This window comes from Lodderomyces beijingensis (genome assembly GCF_963989305.1).
Source record: "Lodderomyces beijingensis strain CBS 14171 genome assembly, chromosome: 1".
Taxonomy (NCBI): Eukaryota; Fungi; Ascomycota; class Pichiomycetes; order Serinales; family Debaryomycetaceae; genus Lodderomyces; species Lodderomyces beijingensis.
In genome coordinates, this window is record NC_089970.1 from 683,095 (window position 1) to 700,272 (window position 17,178).

The 17,178-nt window shown below is 46.5% G+C and overlaps 8 protein-coding genes across 8 annotated transcripts; 3 read left to right on the plus strand and 5 right to left on the minus strand. All coding sequences in view use genetic code 12, as the record gives it.

Annotated features, from left to right (window-relative positions):
* Positions 1-235: 235 nt before the first annotated feature.
* On the minus strand, positions 236-1,240 carry LODBEIA_P02810 (uncharacterized protein; the record flags this gene model as incomplete). The annotated part of the gene is made up of 1 exon (XM_066972850.1): positions 236-1,240. One exon carries the CDS (start codon positions 1,238-1,240, stop codon positions 236-238), a length of 1,005 nt encoding a protein of 334 aa, XP_066827219.1.
* A 559-nt stretch (positions 1,241-1,799) lies between these two features.
* On the plus strand, positions 1,800-2,546 carry LODBEIA_P02820 (uncharacterized protein; the record flags this gene model as incomplete). Its single annotated transcript, XM_066972861.1, has 1 exon — positions 1,800-2,546. The coding sequence occupies one exon, from the start codon at positions 1,800-1,802 to the stop codon at positions 2,544-2,546; it is 747 nt and encodes a 248-aa protein (XP_066827220.1).
* A 158-nt stretch (positions 2,547-2,704) lies between these two features.
* Positions 2,705-5,440, minus strand: LODBEIA_P02830 (uncharacterized protein; the record flags this gene model as incomplete). Its single annotated transcript, XM_066972872.1, has 1 exon — positions 2,705-5,440. The coding sequence occupies one exon, from the start codon at positions 5,438-5,440 to the stop codon at positions 2,705-2,707; it is 2,736 nt and encodes a 911-aa protein (XP_066827221.1).
* Positions 5,441-6,605: 1,165 nt separating this feature from the next.
* LODBEIA_P02840 (uncharacterized protein) lies at positions 6,606-9,887 on the minus strand (the record flags this gene model as incomplete). Its single annotated transcript, XM_066972883.1, has 1 exon — positions 6,606-9,887. The coding sequence occupies one exon, from the start codon at positions 9,885-9,887 to the stop codon at positions 6,606-6,608; it is 3,282 nt and encodes a 1,093-aa protein (XP_066827222.1).
* A 1,314-nt stretch (positions 9,888-11,201) lies between these two features.
* LODBEIA_P02850 (uncharacterized protein) lies at positions 11,202-12,338 on the plus strand (the record flags this gene model as incomplete). Its single annotated transcript, XM_066972894.1, has 1 exon — positions 11,202-12,338. One exon carries the CDS (start codon positions 11,202-11,204, stop codon positions 12,336-12,338), a length of 1,137 nt encoding a protein of 378 aa, XP_066827223.1.
* Positions 12,339-12,833: 495 nt separating this feature from the next.
* On the plus strand, positions 12,834-13,451 carry LODBEIA_P02860 (uncharacterized protein; the record flags this gene model as incomplete). The annotated part of the gene is made up of 1 exon (XM_066972905.1): positions 12,834-13,451. One exon carries the CDS (start codon positions 12,834-12,836, stop codon positions 13,449-13,451), a length of 618 nt encoding a protein of 205 aa, XP_066827224.1.
* A 9-nt stretch (positions 13,452-13,460) lies between these two features.
* Positions 13,461-14,681, minus strand: LODBEIA_P02870 (uncharacterized protein; the record flags this gene model as incomplete). The annotated part of the gene is made up of 1 exon (XM_066972916.1): positions 13,461-14,681. The coding sequence occupies one exon, from the start codon at positions 14,679-14,681 to the stop codon at positions 13,461-13,463; it is 1,221 nt and encodes a 406-aa protein (XP_066827225.1).
* A 565-nt stretch (positions 14,682-15,246) lies between these two features.
* Positions 15,247-16,551, minus strand: LODBEIA_P02880 (uncharacterized protein; the record flags this gene model as incomplete). The annotated part of the gene is made up of 1 exon (XM_066972927.1): positions 15,247-16,551. One exon carries the CDS (start codon positions 16,549-16,551, stop codon positions 15,247-15,249), a length of 1,305 nt encoding a protein of 434 aa, XP_066827226.1.
* Between the last annotated feature and the right edge of the window lie 627 nt (positions 16,552-17,178).

Genomic DNA, 17,178 nt, shown 5'->3' on the forward strand with positions numbered 1-17,178 from the left:
TATAACAACAAAGAAACAAATCAACTAAGCTGTCAAGAGTGAGCTCTTCTTCTTCAACTACGGAGCAAGCAAGGGAATAAAGCCACATGATGATGAAGAATTGCTTTCTACGCTGGCAGATGGCTTGCAAATCAGGTCACATTTCCACTTATATATACATTTAGAAGAAGAAGAAAGAAAGGAAAAAAAAACATTAACATGAAAAGGTTAATCGTCAAAGTGTAGTTTGTCCAAATTACGCATCAGCTTCTACATCTTTCTTGGTAGATGAAACTTCAGTAGGCAACCCATCTGCTTTGGTTTGAGGCTTATCGTCTGCAGCTGCAGGTTCTGTTTTATCTGCACTTGCGACGTTTCCCTCCTCGGTACTAGATTTCTCGTCTTTTTGCTCATTTGTTTGTTCACCTTCTTCTCCAGTCGTTTCTGCTACTTTTTCAAGACCCTGTGCCTTCTCACCACCAGCAGCAGCAGCATCATTGTTTTGATCTTCCGATTTTTTTCTATTGTTGTTTTCAAACTTCTTGCCCTTGTTGCCCTTTTGGTGTTTCTTACCTTTATTCTCATTGAAACTGTTGCGTCTCTTGGTGACCTCGTTTTGACCAAATCTTTTGCCATTCTCTCTCATCTCCTGGAAAGTCAACTGCGACATTTTCTTCAAGAGCTGCTTCTTGTCCAAGTTTTCAGCCTCTTCTTTCGAGATGACCCCGTTGTCGTAAGAGAGCTCGACATCGTTGATCAAATACTGGGCGTCCTCTTCGGTGTGGAACTCGACATCAACGACACCGAAAAACTCCTTCTTGGCTCTAGTCTTGATCATTCTAATCGAACAAAGCTCCTTTTGCTTGGGCAAGAAAGGCACAACTTTTTCAGTGAACCATTTCTCAACTTGGTCCTGGGTTAGCGTGTGCGGGAAGCCCTCGATGTGCACGGTGTTTTTCTTCTTGTTGTTCTTGACTTCGTTGAAATCCTTCAAGGGGTCTTTCCTCTTGATCATCTCGTTATTGGCAGATAAAAGCAACTTTTCACTCTGCTTCAACGCGTCTACAACTTTCTCCTCGGGTCTATACTGCTTCATTCTTCCAAAGGTCAAAATGGTCTTCAACTCGACCCATCCATCGTTGGACTCGTAGATCTTCCATAAAAACTTGTCCTGTTGCAAATTGGAGTCTGAAAAGTAAAATTCCACTTGCTTTCTAACCCTCTCGTCGAAATCTTCCCCCTGGTAGACAAAATCGGTCATCTTGAGTGTTTCTGCAATCTATGTCCTGGTTAATAAGCAGCCTGTTGTCAGATTTAACGTTTGCGTTTTTACTTCTTCCCTGTGTTCAGATTCAATTCTTCAACTGTATGTTAATTTTTCGTCTCTGTTTTTTTTTTCCTTCTGAGATGAGACTGGTGGTGATAAGAAGGGAAGGGCAGAGAAGTGGGTAACCTTGACTTTTTAAAGGGTAAAGCAAAGAAATCAAGCAAATAGAAACAGAAAGAAGTGAGAGCTGAAGGTTGAACGTTAAAGATTGTCGGCTCTTTTCCTTGCTCAATTGCTAGCATATGGGCTATACGGACTTGCAAGATTCAGAGATTGAGCCCTCAGCAAGGCTGTTGGAAAAAAAAAAAACAGAGATGCCCCGCTGGCTCGAGGGCACCGTAATATCACGATATTTCTCACCACCATCAAGAAACTTTTCCACCAGCACTGATTCCCCTTTCCCCCTTTGCCTCGTCGGATGATCATTACAAGGTCAAACACTATACGAACCCGACTGAGTCCTTTGTTCAAAAAAACACTCTCACTCCGCAAAATGCCAGAATACCCACAACCAACCGAGCAACGAGCTTTGGAACTCCAATCAAACTACAATACCATACTCTCCAAAGTCCACCAGCTAAACCCGCAAACGCAGCTAGTGGCAGTATCGAAATTCAAGCCCTCATCGGATATCATGGCTCTATATAACATCGGAGTGCGCCATTTCGGCGAGAACTACGTGCAGGAACTCGTGGCCAAGTCCCAGGAATTGCCCCAGGACATACGCTGGCACTTTATCGGGGGGTTGCAATCGGGCAAAGCCAAGGACTTGAGCAACAAAGTGGCCAACTTGCACGCGGTTGAAACCATCGACAGCTTGAAGAAATGCAAGCAGTTGAATGACGCGAGGGTGAGGAAAAATGGCGAGGTTGTCAATGTGTTTTTACAGGTCAACACCTCGGGCGAAGAGCAGAAATCGGGGTTTGCTGATGAAAAAGATATGGAGGAGACGATCGCGTATCTTCTTGAAGATCCCAGCTGCACAAAGTTGAAGCTCATGGGGTTAATGACGATTGGGTCCCTTGCTGAGTCGACGGGTGCTGGTGCCGATGGAGAAGATGAGAACCGAGATTTCAAGAAATTGCTCGAAATGAAAAAGACGTTGGATGAGGTTTACAAATTGGATCTTCAATTGAGCATGGGTATGAGCAACGACTTTGAGCAAGCAATCAAACAAGGCAGTACCAGCGTCAGAGTTGGTTCTTCCATCTTTGGATCGAGGCCTACAAAGAGCACATAGTATGACGCTATACTGTAATAGTAATAATACATTTTACAAAATGGAAAAAAAAACCTAAAAAAAAGAAAAAAAAAGGAAAAGACTGTAAAAAAATTTCGACATCACTTACTCACACGAGTAGAATGGGGGAATCCTGGAATGTATTCGCTCAGCTCAGCTCAGCTCTTGTGGAACAACTTTTTCAATCCGTTTTTCGAATTCTTGACATCTTTCTCAGCAGTGTGAAGCACTTTCTTAAACGTGCCTTGGTCTTCAATGTTATTCACGTCGTTGGTGTTGTCCTTTTGCGCCTGTTTTGGCGCAGAATTCTTCATAGTAGGATCGTGGGCTCTCTCGGCACTTGGCGGCTTATCGAGCTCCCCGTCGGCCTCTGAAACACCGGGAGGCTTGCCCGCAGAGGATGTGAGACCGGCTCCAGCTGGAGCAACTGCAGCAGCCTCGGCACTCTTCTTGCCATGGGTGGAGTACTTGTTGGTCTCAACCGTTCCAGACTTGTCGTTTGGCAGTGGTGGGAGCACGGATGCGCCAAGTGGATTGTCGCTAACGTGTCGGTTGTTGTCCATGGTGGTGTACTTTGCTTGGCCGTTTGGAGAAGACTTGGACTCGATTATGGTGTCGTCGTCATCCTTGAATTTGCTGAGCTTATTGTACTCTTCGTCTTTGGAAACACCATCTCTTTCCAATCTCTTCAACTGCTCCTGTCTTTCTCTCAAAAGTTTCTCTTTCTCGGCAATCAATTTTGCTTGCTCGGTGCGTGAGGTGACTGAAGTTTCCGTATACTCGGACGAGGTGGAATAACCCAGTTTCTTAATTGGAATCTTCTCCGGTTCTTTCACGTCGCTGGCACCGACAACCACCGGTGGTTGGAAGTCCATTGTTCCCTCGGCAGTGAAATGCTTCCAGTCGGGACATTCTCGAACACGGATTGTGGGTTTGACTGTGCTGGAGTAGTAATCTCTTCTCAACTTCATGTCATTCTCAACAAAGTCGTTTTCCCACTCGACTTGGCTCTTGAACAAATTGGAGAACTTGTACAAGAGATAGCTCATGATCAAAAACACATGTTCAGTAAAGAACATGATCAAAACCAAAAACGCCGTTGACGAAATGTGCACGCTTGCGTTATCAAAGGCAAACTGGCCCATTGATTTTGGTGGCGCAGTTCCGTGGCGGTAAAATGCAGTGACAACTGGCGAAATGACTGAACCGAGCCAAGTGAGCAAGAACAATGCCCAGTTCCATGGATGAATGGAGTCGACTCTTTTAGGGATTGGTGGTTTAAAGTATTTTCCACTGAGCAACTTGAAATTGTCAAGCTTAAAGATGATGACATCAAAGACCAATGATGCCAATGGAGCCAATGGCCACACGGGGCCAAACATGATCAAATAACCAAACTGCAAAACCAAACTTCTAAAGTCATTGTCGACATCGTACTGGGGCAACGCCAAAGATGCTCTCACATTGTGCAACCAGATAGCTTCCTTGGGGTTATCGCCGTCAACCTGCAACTGGGGCTTTTTCTGGATATTGGTCTCAACCAACTTCAAAACCTTGTTTATCACCAATGGCAAAACATACTTTAACACAATTTGGATAATCTGGTTGGTGACTATGAAATAGAAAAACTGGGCATCGAGTCTGCCTTGGTTAATCTGGAAATCCTTTTGTGATTTCAACTTGGTTAAATACTTGGTGTAGAACCTGTTCTCGCCGGCAATGGAGGAGATTGTGCTCCTGAGGTCTCCCAAGTGAGGTCCCACCAAATGGGCAAATGGCAAGTACAAAAACGAAGTGATGAGCAAGGGCCCGTAGCTGGTTAAAAAGTTCAACACAAACTGCTTGACCAAGACTGAGTTGTTTCTGCTAAACTCATTGTCGTGACCTTCGAATTTGATGACAATCTTGGTGACAATGTCGTAGACAATAGTCAATACTGGCACAAAGACAGAAATCAAGATTGTTGGCAACAAGGTCAAAAATTGTTTACCTGGTCCGTCGTAGATATCAGTCAAAAATATTTCAATAAAGAAACAGCCCAATTGGTAACTGACCAAAACGGCAACAAAGACCAATGCCACGGGCACAAAGAGCAATTCCTTAACGAGTCTGATTCCAGCACTATTGGACTTGTGCTCATACGATGACTTGTTCTCGAAATCTCTGTTGATTTGAGCCAATTCCGCAAGGTGGTCTTCAATCTGGTGGCTGTTTTGCACACCCCACAAGTTGGACAAGTATTTCTCTCTTCTATGCCAAAATGCAATGAAAAATGTGCCCCATAACAAGTTGATAAAAGTGTAGCTCAAGGAATAGGTCTTTGATTTCTTCAAATACTGGGCAATCCCCAATACCGACAAGCCTGTTAACCAAAAAATGTAGTATTTAAAAAACTCAAAATACAAGGCAATCTGAACACCATAGACCTTCTTGATCTTGGTAGTGGAAAACTCGGTCTTTTCAAAATTACTCTTGAGCTCCTCGATGATGTGGGTATCATCAAAGGCATCGGTAATGGGCACGATGCTCTTGACATTTTTCCATATCCCTTGTTCGGGGGTGACTCCTACTCCTCCAAGTTCGGGATTGCTTGTCAAGTAGTTGTAAATGATTCTAAATCTGGAGCTCAACGTGTCATCCTTTGAAGTTATGCCAAACTCATAGTTTTTCATCAAGTCCTTCTCAGCTTGCTCGATATAAGTGTCCGATGAAAGCTTGATAAACACGAGCAAATGCTCGGCATCGCCTGGTCTAATTGTTGCTGCAAACCCACCATCGTACAACTTATCAACCAACTTTGCCAATTCCTTTTCGGCTGTCCCCTTTTCCGCTTTCTCAACCGGGTAGTAAAAGGACATGTAGAAGTCCGGCTCAATTTCTTGAAGCGGGTACATCTTCTTCTTCTTGTTCTAATGCTCTATATAGTTGGAAAAGAAAACAAAAAAGATATAGTGACGACGGCCTTTCAAGTACGTGATACCCCTTGTTGAAAAATTAAATAAGTAGATAAACGTAGTAAAAAGTAGTAGAAAAAGAAGAAGAACGTACTCTTCCCTGTTTTTTTTTATACAATTAAGTTTCTAAAGGAAATATCGAGTCTTGAAGTTAAAGTGGGCAGATTCGTGGACTGATTTAAATAGAAAATGATGTAGCTGGAGAAAGAGCAAATGTGGTATGCATTGAAGAATTTAGACCCACCGGCCCATACCTATAACCCGTTAGTCTTGCAGGGCTCTACAATCCATCACCACCACTGCCACCACTTAAGAAAGAACGAAAAAATAATATGTCACAGCTTCACAGCCTACAGCCTACACCAACTACAACGACGACAATAACGACGCCAACAGCATCCACTACGGCGTCGCAAGGTTCGTCTTAACAAACAAGGGGTGGGCGGGGGGTGGGGAGAAGGAGGTCGACATGTTGCAAGTGCAAGTTTAAAACCGTCGAGAGCCTTGAACTCGAAGCCGTATGACACACAGTAGTTCACATTTGCACCCTCTACACCCTCGTAGCAAACTAAGTAGCCAGGATAAATCAATCAAGTGCTGATACATCTCTCCAGAGACAGGTCTGGTTGAAGAATAAAACCAACAAGCCTTGCTATCTACTATCTCTGCAGCAAGACTTTCTCCCTTTCTCTTGGAGATTTCAGTTCACTTATCCCCCCCCGTTACGAGAAAATTAACTTTATTGCTTGCTACTGCGGTGCTCTCGAATTGCGCAATCCATGACCCCCTTTTCCCATCTCAAAACTCTTCCAACATGGCTTTCCCATGGAGATTGGGTTCCTGTACCGGCTCTAAAGCAAAAAAATCTAAATTAGTGTCTACTTCAAAATGTTCGGTGCAGAAACCAACTTTAAAGGGGAGAGGAAGGGCAGTGGGTTAGTTTGGTCGCAAGATTATTATCCCGGGATTTGATAGTCCACTTCATACATAATTGTTGTGAAATTCTCAAAAAGATCTCACTATCAGTTTTTTAGATCCACTTGGGGAATGGGGAATAGATGATGATAGTTTACACATGTTCGATAAAAAAACAATTCTCCCCCACCTACAAACCTACATATTCTTTTGGTATTGGCCTAAAGACTCTAATTCTGCCACTCTTCATGTTGCCGACCTTGTACAGCTCCTTCTTTACGAGACCCGACTTCTCCTGCTCAAAGACTTTGAACTTCTCCTTGATGGGGTCAAACTCGTAAATCACCGCGGCAAACGAATCGCCAAGATTCACCGATTTGTTGGCCATAATGGTCTTGTGAGCTTCGAATTTACCATTCTTGATCCACAAGATATCTCCAGCCTGGATGTCGTCAATCTTTGATACATTCGAATTGTTAAAGTTCTTGTATATCGTAACACCATAGGACTTGTTGCCAATGGGTGGCACCACATAAGAGCTTAACCGGGAACTGCCAAAAACTTGTTCCACCAAACGTTGGTCTAATTTTGTGCCCACTAGTTGGGCAGTGGCATTGACAAGAACGGAGCCGAATTGCTTGTGAGCCGCATCTAGCAAGTCTTTCCGAATAGGTGGACTTGGTTTCCAGAACTGGTTAACCAAATGCACCGTGTTTCGCGGATCCTGCTCCTCGTACTCTATTTCGAAAACGACTTTGGATAGGTCGTAGAATAAAACGTAGTAATCCTTTATTATCAATGTCCGGCCACCTCGTTTGTGGATTTTGTTTGTATCCATCTCGTATACCAAATCGACTCCGATTTTCGCGGTGAGCGACTCTGGCAACTCGTTTTTCAACCACCATGTAGAAGTCGACTTTATATTTGCAAGCTCAAACCCTACTTGCTCCAACGCGATTTCAGCCTGGGCCTGGTCTGAGCCCTTGAGAGACCTCGATCTTGAAACATTGCCCAGATCGGTGGATTTTCTTGCCGCGGTTGAGCCAATGGAACCGCCTGTCGAAGTTTGAATCAACGCGGGCACATCCGTGGCAGCGCGCTTGGGAGGTCCGCCATATGGAATTGGTGGAGGTGCCGCGAATTCGGGAACCGGCGGAGGTGGAGCCTTTGGACGGTGCTCCTGCGCAGTGCTCAAGGTTTGAGCACGTGGCACTTGGGGAAGCGGTGGTTGAGCATGAACTAAGTCGGCAGGGTCCTGGTCATCTTCCTCGCTCGAGTCATCTTGGGCTTCTTGATGAGATGGCACTGGTGGCACTGGTGGTGGTGCTGGGGGAGCCTCTTGTTGTTCCTCCGCGAAGGAAGGTTCGGGTCTTGGAGGAATTGGCCCAGGAGCTGGCACAGGAGGTGGTGGAGCTGGCGCACGATCACGTTGAGTACCTGGAGGCACTGAAGGCACTGGGGGCATTGGTGGGGCAGCAGCAGCAGCGGAAGGATGAGGAGCCGTTGGTGGAACTGGAGGGACTGCAGACTGCGATGGTCCCGGTGGAACCAGTGGAACCAGTGGAACAGCCGGTATGGTAGGTGCATTCTTCAAAGATGGGTGAGGATGAATAGGTGGATGTGGCACTGTCGGATTCGGTCCATATTGCTCTTCTTGGAGTAAAGCGGTTTGATCAGAGTCTTTTCCTTGCCCTGGTGAAATATGCTTGGTCTCCAACGGTGCCAACTCCTCCTTTCGAACATATTCGTGGGGTCTCGACATATCGGACAAGTCTTCGTCAGCTTCATAGCCCGTTCCTTCTGCTTCGACCGTACTGTGTTTTTGTAATCTGATTGGATGAGCTTTACCATGGTCATCAGCGCCGCTATCGGATATATTTGCATGGCGCCCCTGGTAAGAGTCCGCGATTTCACTGCGGGTAATAACCTCTGCCTGATCCTGGTCCGAGGGTTCATCGTCCTCGGCCATCGATGAACTTTCCTGACTAAACTTTGACACGGGGCTCTGCTGCGTCACGGTGGCTATGGGTGGCACTGGAGCACCAGCAATGGGGGATGACGAGGTTGGTACAGCCGGAGCAGCCGGAACAGCCGGAACAGAGGGAGCAGCTGCAGCTGCAGCTTCACTTGTTGATGGCGCGGACGCGCGATCTTCTGTAACTGGCGGCGCGCCCAGTTGTTTAATGTGTTGTGGATCTATCCCTGCTGGCGCAGAGGCAGGAATAGCCTCTGAATGCTGATTCTTTGCAGAAGCCGAGTCGGGAGCCTTTGGTAAGCTCTTGGATTTCTTGGCTTTATCTGCTGCTGCTGGTGGCGCAGCACCGAATGGTGTGGGCATGCCCATCATTCCAAACATGTTTCTTCCTCCTGAGATTTTAGCCATTCTCTCCACTAACCTCCTGCGCTTGAGTTCCTCGCTGTCTTCATCTTCTTCCTCTTCCTCTTCTTCTTCTTCTTCTTCTTCTTCTTCTTCATTGTCATCTTCATCTGCATCACCTTCCTCCTCCCGCTCCTGTTCATTGTCCCCCTTTGCGTGCTTGTACCCTTCCAATTGGGCATAATCTCCCTCATTTCTTTCTTCTTCTCCTGTCAATGGTTCCCGCTGCTCAAGCAGGGGATCAAAACTACCAGGAACTGTTGCAGTGTGCACGGGCTCGCCGGGATGGCCCTCCTCGAATTCAAAGCTTCCGCGGGTCTGTGGTCCGCCACTCTGGCTCTCTTTGAGATGCTTCAATCTCTCCTTTTCCTCAGCCTGCTTTTGCTTCTTCTCCGCTTTGCGCTTCAAAGCAGCCTCCTCCCTCTCGGCCTGTTCCTGTTGCTGCTTCTGTATTAAAGCGATTCTTTCCTTCAAGGAAACTTTTGGCCCTTCTTCCGCGGCTTTCTCGGATTCTGTCGCTGGATGCTCTCTTACAACGTCACCTGTTGGCTTCGAGTCGTGGACGGGATGGACAAGCAAATTCGACTCGTCCCTGGGCTGGATTTTCGGAACATAAGACGAAGTAGAGGCAGCAACAAACTGCTTCTTTACGCTGTAAGGATCAACAGGCTTGGAGATGGATCCCTGAGGCCGAGGCACGGCAGGTGAATGGTGGTCCTTTTCGTGGTCCTCGGTAACTTCGGCGCTTGTCTTGCTGGCTTGCGACGCGGCATTCGGCTCCAGCTTTGGCTCTGGCTCGGAATTGGTCGCTGCCGGGACTTCTTGAGACACCGGTGGTTCGTTTACTGGATCTTTCTTCACTTCTTGCTTTCTCACGGGCCTGTTCATGGTGGGAACGTCGGGCACCACCATTATCTCCACGAAATTTTTGGGAAACATTCCCTCTTTGCCTTCGTACTCGCCCGCATACCATTCGTCATTCTCAATTGATGTAACGGTGACAACTTGGCCCGCTGCAAAGCTCAAGTCGTCCTCGTAGTCTGACTTATAATCAAATATCGCTTTGACTTTGAATGGCAATGGAGGCTCAGTCATGTCCGGATCTCAAAGGAATAACGAGCCGACCAGCAAATCTCAATTGAAAACAGAGAAAAAAGGAAAAATAGGCAGTCGTTGAGTTATGAGTTTAGTAAGTAGAATTGTTTCGGATTTGTTGAATAGATGTTTTGGAGAACCAGACTAGAATTTGAACACGTAAGGAGGCAATTTTCTCCATAAAAGAGGAAGCAGGAGAGTGATAATTAATGACCGACCAAAAAACCTCACATTGGCGGGCGCGCGCAATCATAGATTTTGGTGAGATTGGAAACCTCAGTTTATCGTCGTCTTGTTGTTAGTGTGGAAATGGCAATCGCATAAACCGTTGCATGTTTTGCAAACATCGATACTGTTTCACCAAGAGCTGCGAATGTCAAGTCGATACTGTCATTAGCTACAATTGTGTGTTTTCTTCGCTGAGATTGCCCTATGACGACAATGACGAGCACATATTGCAAAAAACCCCTAAACTTCTGAGCCTCATTAGCTCAACCCCCCCCCCCCCCCCCCCCCTTAATCCTCTTGGGAGAGCTCTCGCCTGTATTGGTGTGAAGGCTTGGTCTTCTCAACTGCCCCTACTACAAGAGGCAAAGGCGAAAGACAAGTAAGGAAACACTGCCAAATCAGAGTCCAGTCGAGTTTAAATAGCATCAAAGGCACACACGAAGAAACCTCGCTTATCCCATTCTTTTTTAGCGAGATCGAAGTTGCTTCGAAAAAAAAACTTGCAATTTCCCGCTATTTGGTTCCGAGCGAATAGCCTCTCTCAGCTGTCTCGTGACACGTCTTGATTTCCAACGCTGTTAGATCACGGATCAAGATCAGTTTCTATTTTCCCATACTTTATTATCGGCATTAACCGAGTCAATTTGCATTTTTGTCAGTTTTGCTGGTGGACAAAGAAACTGCTACCTAAGCTCCTACCTAGGCTCCAGCATTGGCTCTTGCGGACCCACTTCTTCCCCTACTGTGCTCGGCCTATTCAGGTGGGCCTTTCACCTTCTAACGATGGATGGAGTCAAAGACATAAGAGAGTATATGCTTGCTTCCCATGGTAGTTCACGTATCAGTATGTCACGTGACACGGAATTTCTATACAACCAACTACGCACCTTACCAAATTTGGTGTAAGTTTTCAACAGATTACAATTCTGGAGTTTATTCATAAACATAGAAAACAAAGAAACAGTACACGGAAAGTCTTGATCCAAGGCGTTGCACATTCCGGTAAAGCACGAGATATATATATATGTATATAGACTTATTTGTTTGTTGCTGAATCACTAGCTCATTTTCTGGCTCATTCTCGGCATGTCATCTTCGATATACGCCGGCTCGAGAACGCAGTTTTCACCGTCAAAGAGACCAAGTGCCGTCACCACAAACTCGAGCTCGGCCTTGCACATTACACAGGACGCGCTTGCCTCCTGTCGAGAGTCAAAATTCTTCAACTACCACCAGGGCGCGTCGATAACCTCGTTGGATTTCGACGACACGGGCCAGTACTTGATCTCCTCGGGCATCGACAAGTCGATCCAGCTTTACGACTGCTACAAGGGCATACACTACAAAGACATCCAATCGCAGAAATACGGTGTTCACTCGGCTCAGTTCACTCACGAAGGGCTCAATTGCCTATACGCATCGACGCCGGACCCGACTGCTTCTGACGGCAACGAGAACGTTATCCGATACTTGTCCTTGTCCACGAACCAATACATCCGATATTTCAAGGGACACAAAGCCCAAGTGAGTAACCTTGAAGTGAACCCCGTCAACAACACTTTCATGAGCTCAAGTTATGACGGGACCGTCAAGTTTTGGGACCTAAACACGTCGTCAGCCACGGGGAGCATCGGCACGGGACTGAATACAATCGCAGGGTACGATCCCCATGGCATCGTGGTGGCGATTGGCAAGGGCCCGCAGAAGGACGCAAAATTGGGAACCGTTGCCCTTTACGACCTCAAAACTTTCGACAGAGGCCCATTCTTAAGTGCGGAAATACCGTGCATGCCGCGACAGCTATGGAACAAGTTGGAGTTTTCAAACAACGGGCGCTTGATCTTGGTGTCAACCGATACTTGCGAGCATTACATCTTGGACGCGTTTCTGTTGAAACTAATGGCAATCATCAGACTCACCTACCGGCGAGACGATCGCTGGATGTCCACAAAATACCCCTACTCGGGCTGCTGCTGCTTCACCCCTTGCGGCAAGTTTGTGTTGGTGGGGAGCCCGAAACACATTGTGCACATTTTTGACGTGAGTGAGTTGAAGCAAGATGCAGAAAAGCCCACTATCTTCTCTCGCTCGGCTGACGTGCTCAAGTCAGCGCATGGCATCCCCAAAATTGTCCTATTCAACCCCAGGTTGTTCACATTTGCAACCGCTGACGTGGGTGTATCACTTTGGCAACCCAACTCAGGAGAGAAAACACTTCCCTAAAGAAAAAAAAAAACCAGTCTCCACAGAAAATGCAATACGTATATTTGTAGATATATATATATACAGATGCAAGCTATTCAATATAGGATGAGCTCTGGTGTGTTGCTGCGATATTTGCAACGAGCTTCAACGGCAAATACAGAGTCAACTAGGTGTAGGTGTGAAAGTTTTGCAAAACTTGCAACGAACAGCACGACGCCAGAATCGAGATATGCAACTTTTAAAACGGAGAGGTTCACGCAGCACACACAGCACACGCAGCTTTCCCCTGGGCTCAAACGGTACCAAACAAACGAGCTTCCTGTTGATAGATCGGAAATCAGGGGAGTAGATTCTGTCGTCCACAGCTTAATTCAGACGAAATTCGGCCCAAAAAAGTATGCTCCCGTGTTGCGGAATCCGTTCGTCACCGTGCTGTTCTTTCCCAAAGAGCACTTTGTCAGCAAGTACCGGAAATCCAATGTGGCTTTCGCGACAAGTTCCTTTCTGGTGAGCATGATGAATAGCGTGAAGCTAGAAAAAGAGTGGAAATGCTATACCGGGAAATACCAGAATCTGGGCTATTTGCGAACCAAGGCAAACCCCATGGAACGAGCATACAAGAGAACAGTGACAAGCAAGCTATTCAGGGGTCTTTTCATCAAAGCTCTCGACGAGCTGAGAAGTTTGCCCCACATTGATCGCATCGCGGGGGTTTTCCGCTGTTCGATTTCTCGCATTCCCATCGATGATGCTGAACGCAACTCGATTCAGCGTGATTTCGCGAGAATGATTAACAAGATAACTTCCGATGGGAAGCTATGGCAATCGCTCAGCGAACGTGCTCTGGAGTCTAACGAAAACAAGTCTCTCGTGTCAATCGCGAGAGGCATCAAGGAACGCTCCGTGGTCGATGGGTTGGCTCAATCTCAACTCAGGCTTCCGTTTATCCATGATGCAGTTTACAAAAACTCGGTGCACGACAACAAAATCAGCAAACGGAGTCATCAAAATGGGAGAGAACTTCACCGTCTTTTCGGTGCAAAACTTCAAAGCAAAAATCCAAAGCAGCAGCAGACGCAATTTCGGAGAAAAACGACACAACAAAAAGGGGAAAAGGCAAACTGGGTATAGAAGCTCTATTTAAACCAAGGACCAAGAAGGAAGATCAGTCTCAAACTTGGAATCGCCAAATTCGAAACTCAACGAGTGTAAATAGATCCGCGAGTCCACCAGTACGTAACTCTCTTCAAAAACGAGACGATTGCACTCTTTGCATCTTGTTTTCTTCCTCATGTTTATATGAGCAGAATGTTCCGCTTTAAGTCTAGCTAATGTTTCAAATACTTGCAGCTCGTTGGCATCATCATTAAGAACCGCCTTCATATCAACAGTCTTGATTTCATCTTCACCTGTATCTAGATCCCCGCGCATTTGGGAAAACTGGGGAAACTTTTTGAAAAGCATGGCGTACAATTCGTGCTCGATTTTGCACCTTAGCGCATACGTTGATGACTCGTCTTTTGGCTTGTAAAAGTAATCATTTGAGATAGGGTAGCCCAATCTCGTCAAGTGTATTCGAATTTGGTGAAACTTGCCCGAGATGGGCTGACACTTTACAATACTCTGGTTCAAATTCTCGTTATACCGGACCCGTTCAAACAAAGTCGACGTGTCGGCCTTCAATGCTTCGAGATTGTCGGGCTCGATGTAACCATTCATGTTGATGGTTATGGTCGGGCACGTATATCTGTATTTGCCCTCGGGAAACTTGCCATCGACGCGTGCCAAATACGTCTTTTTCACAGAATCCTTTTTTGACACCAACAAGTTCAGATATCCGACAGCTGCCTCCTTGTTTTTGCACAAGATGAGTATCCCACTAGTTACTTTATCCAATCTGTGACATGTCCAAATAGATTCTAGCCCATAGGTATCCTTGACTATTGCCGAAAAGGTGTTATAATTGTAGGCTCCCGTGGGGTGTGTTGGAATACCAGCTGGCTTGTCCACTACTATCACGTCATCGTCCTCAAATATAACTTTAACGGGGCCGTTCCATGCTATGCTCGGTTCATGAACGTGTTTGCAATAATGGATCAAATCTTTGAGCTCTATTCGTCGGTCTTTGAGTACCTCGATGCCTTTTAATGTTGAAGATGGCTTAGAAGTGCCAACGTTGTTCTCCACATACAAGCTGCCACTGGCAATGTCATCAAGGATCAAGCTCTCGGGCTCGCCAAAGTCATGCTTGAATAGCTCCACCAATGTTTTCCCAACCCATCTTTTCTTTGGATGTGTTTTGAAGTTGACGTAGTGGGGCAAAACTTTGCGTATGCCGTTCTCCACTATGATCCTTGACATCTGGCAAGCAAGAAGCTTGGTGCTATGTCGAAGAGGTCGAGCTTGGTAGCTCTTTTCTGCAACAACTCCACCACGTCGACTTTTTCCGGTTGTTCTCGCAGTGTGGAGACAATGAATTTTGCAACCATAAGAAACAATGTATAATACGAACTATAAACGAACTGGAGAATGAAACTGGAGAAAGAAAACAAAAATTTGAGATGTAATGGGGTCATTTTTGACTAGGAAGAACGTTGGCTTTACGTTCTCGCATGACATTTCCAGGTGGGCCATACTCGCAAACCACGTAGAGCCACCAGTTCTCCGCCCGGCAGTCCTTATAAGCGCATCCCAACTTGGTCGATCCTTTCCACACCACTTGCGTGAAATGGTCGTACGAGTTGGCATAGGAGTAGCTGTACAGCTGCTCTTCGTCGGTTCCAACTCACGTGATCATTTATCTTACGTGCAAAAGAAGAACGGTATATATATTTTGTAAAGACTAGCTAACGATAAGTCGAACTGAAAAGGCTTGTATTCTTTTTCTTCTTGGAGGGATATGAAGTTGGTGCGTTGTAAAGCAAGACTAGTTGCTAGGAAGGACATTAGCGCGATTCTGGCCCACGACATTTCCAGGTGGGTCATACTCGCAAACCACGTAGAGCCCCCAGTTCTCCGCCCGGCAGTCCTTATAAGCGCATCCCAACTTGGTCGATCCTTTCCACACCACTTGCGTGAAATGGTCGTACGAGTTGGCAGATGAGTAGCTGTACAGCTGTCCTTCGTCGTACCATGCCTTAACGGCAGCGGGACCATCTTGGAATCCACAAGCCAAGTTCTCGCCAAATTGCCCGTGCGTGTGGGTCAAGATCCCTGAGCAGTCGTAGTTGTCAGCGTCTTTCTTGGCGTAGTTGTAAGCGTCAACGCTCCACGATAAAGGCGTTGCTTGGTGGTCGGCTCTGTAGTTGTTGTGGGCGTCGAGAATTGCAGAAGCAAAAGAAGCGTCGATTCCATCGCATTGACTGATCGCAGCATAAACGTCGGAGCTTGACGCAGGCGTTGAGCTTGCGGTTGATGATGACGACGATGACGATGACGATGATGAGGGGGTTGAGCTTCCGGTTGTTGATGACGAGGGGGGTAATAACAAAGATAATAGTGGCTGTGATGCTGATGATGACGCGAAAGGACTAGCGGTTGCGCTCGAGCTGGGAGGCACGGCCGGAGATGAAGAAGTTGCCGGTGGTGAAGTCGAACTTGGAGAAGATCCAAATAACCAGGTTGTAAACGTCGTCAACCAGCTCGGGGTGCTTGATGACGATGAAGGTGACGAGGAGCTCGTTGATGGCTGTGACGAAGTGGACGAAGTGGACGAAGGGAGGAAATCATCTAGCAAGCCAAGCAAATAGCCCAAGAACCCATTGGGACTGCTGCTCGATGTGGCTGTTGCCGTGTTAGCTGGTATTGGCGGCGACGATGCAATCGCCGTAGTGGTGGGTGCTGCTGTGGCTGCCAACAATGGGCTTGCCGAAGCTGTTGTTGCTGTTGTTGGCGGTGGAGCCGCCGGTGGTGCCGTAGATGCACTCGACTGTGCTGTGCTTGATGGCCGCTCAAAGTCATTCCAAAGGTTCTGCAAGAAATTTGCGCTCGAAGTGGTAGCGGCTTTCGCTTGCGCTTGACCTTGACCAACAGCCGGCAAGGCGTTGTTTGCCTGGGCACCCGATGTCGATTGCGAACCCGTGCTTGTAGTTGAAGTGATAGTGACCAATGTCGTGATCAGCGTCACGGATGGCACCGGCACTGGCGCTGGCGCTGCACTAGCTAGTTGCAAAATGCATACAAGCGCCACTAGTATCGGCGGAAGTGCCATTTTTTCAGCAAATTGACTCATGCCGTTATTTTTTTTGTTTTTTTAAAGTTTCCGTTGGATCTTGACGAGTTTGAAAATTTTGAAAAAGCTTAACATTGCAAGAACTTGCCCAAGGCTTTTATACATCTGTTCATGGCTGTTACCTTTAAGATACATGTTGGCAGTGTTCCAATCCAATGTTCATCTACTCAAGTTGGTCGGTTGCAAATTTTTCTCGCTTTTTCCCAAAAGGGTAAAAAAAAATGGGTATGGCTGGTTCATGTTGCGTTACATAAAGGTTCAATCTCGACGCTCACAAACATCATTTCGTCCTCAGCCCGCCGTATCTGCTGCTGCTGGGCGAAACCTGTATTGTTCAAAACCACAGCTTGTACGTAACTGCGCAGAATAATAGGACCTCAAGTGCTGAATCAAGACCCCAAGAGGCGGAAATGAAAACAAGTTTGCAGCCAACTCTCCGTTAGTAGAGCGAGAAAAGCTACGAAAAGCATTGCTTCAACACTTCATTTTTTTTTTCTTTTGTCCCGTTTCTGGAAACAGAAAATAGGAACAGGTGATGGTGGTGGTGCCGTGGCTACAACTCTCTCTAAGAAAAAAAGAATAAGTTGATGCCGATCTAAAAAGATCGACCAAATGGTGGCCCCAATT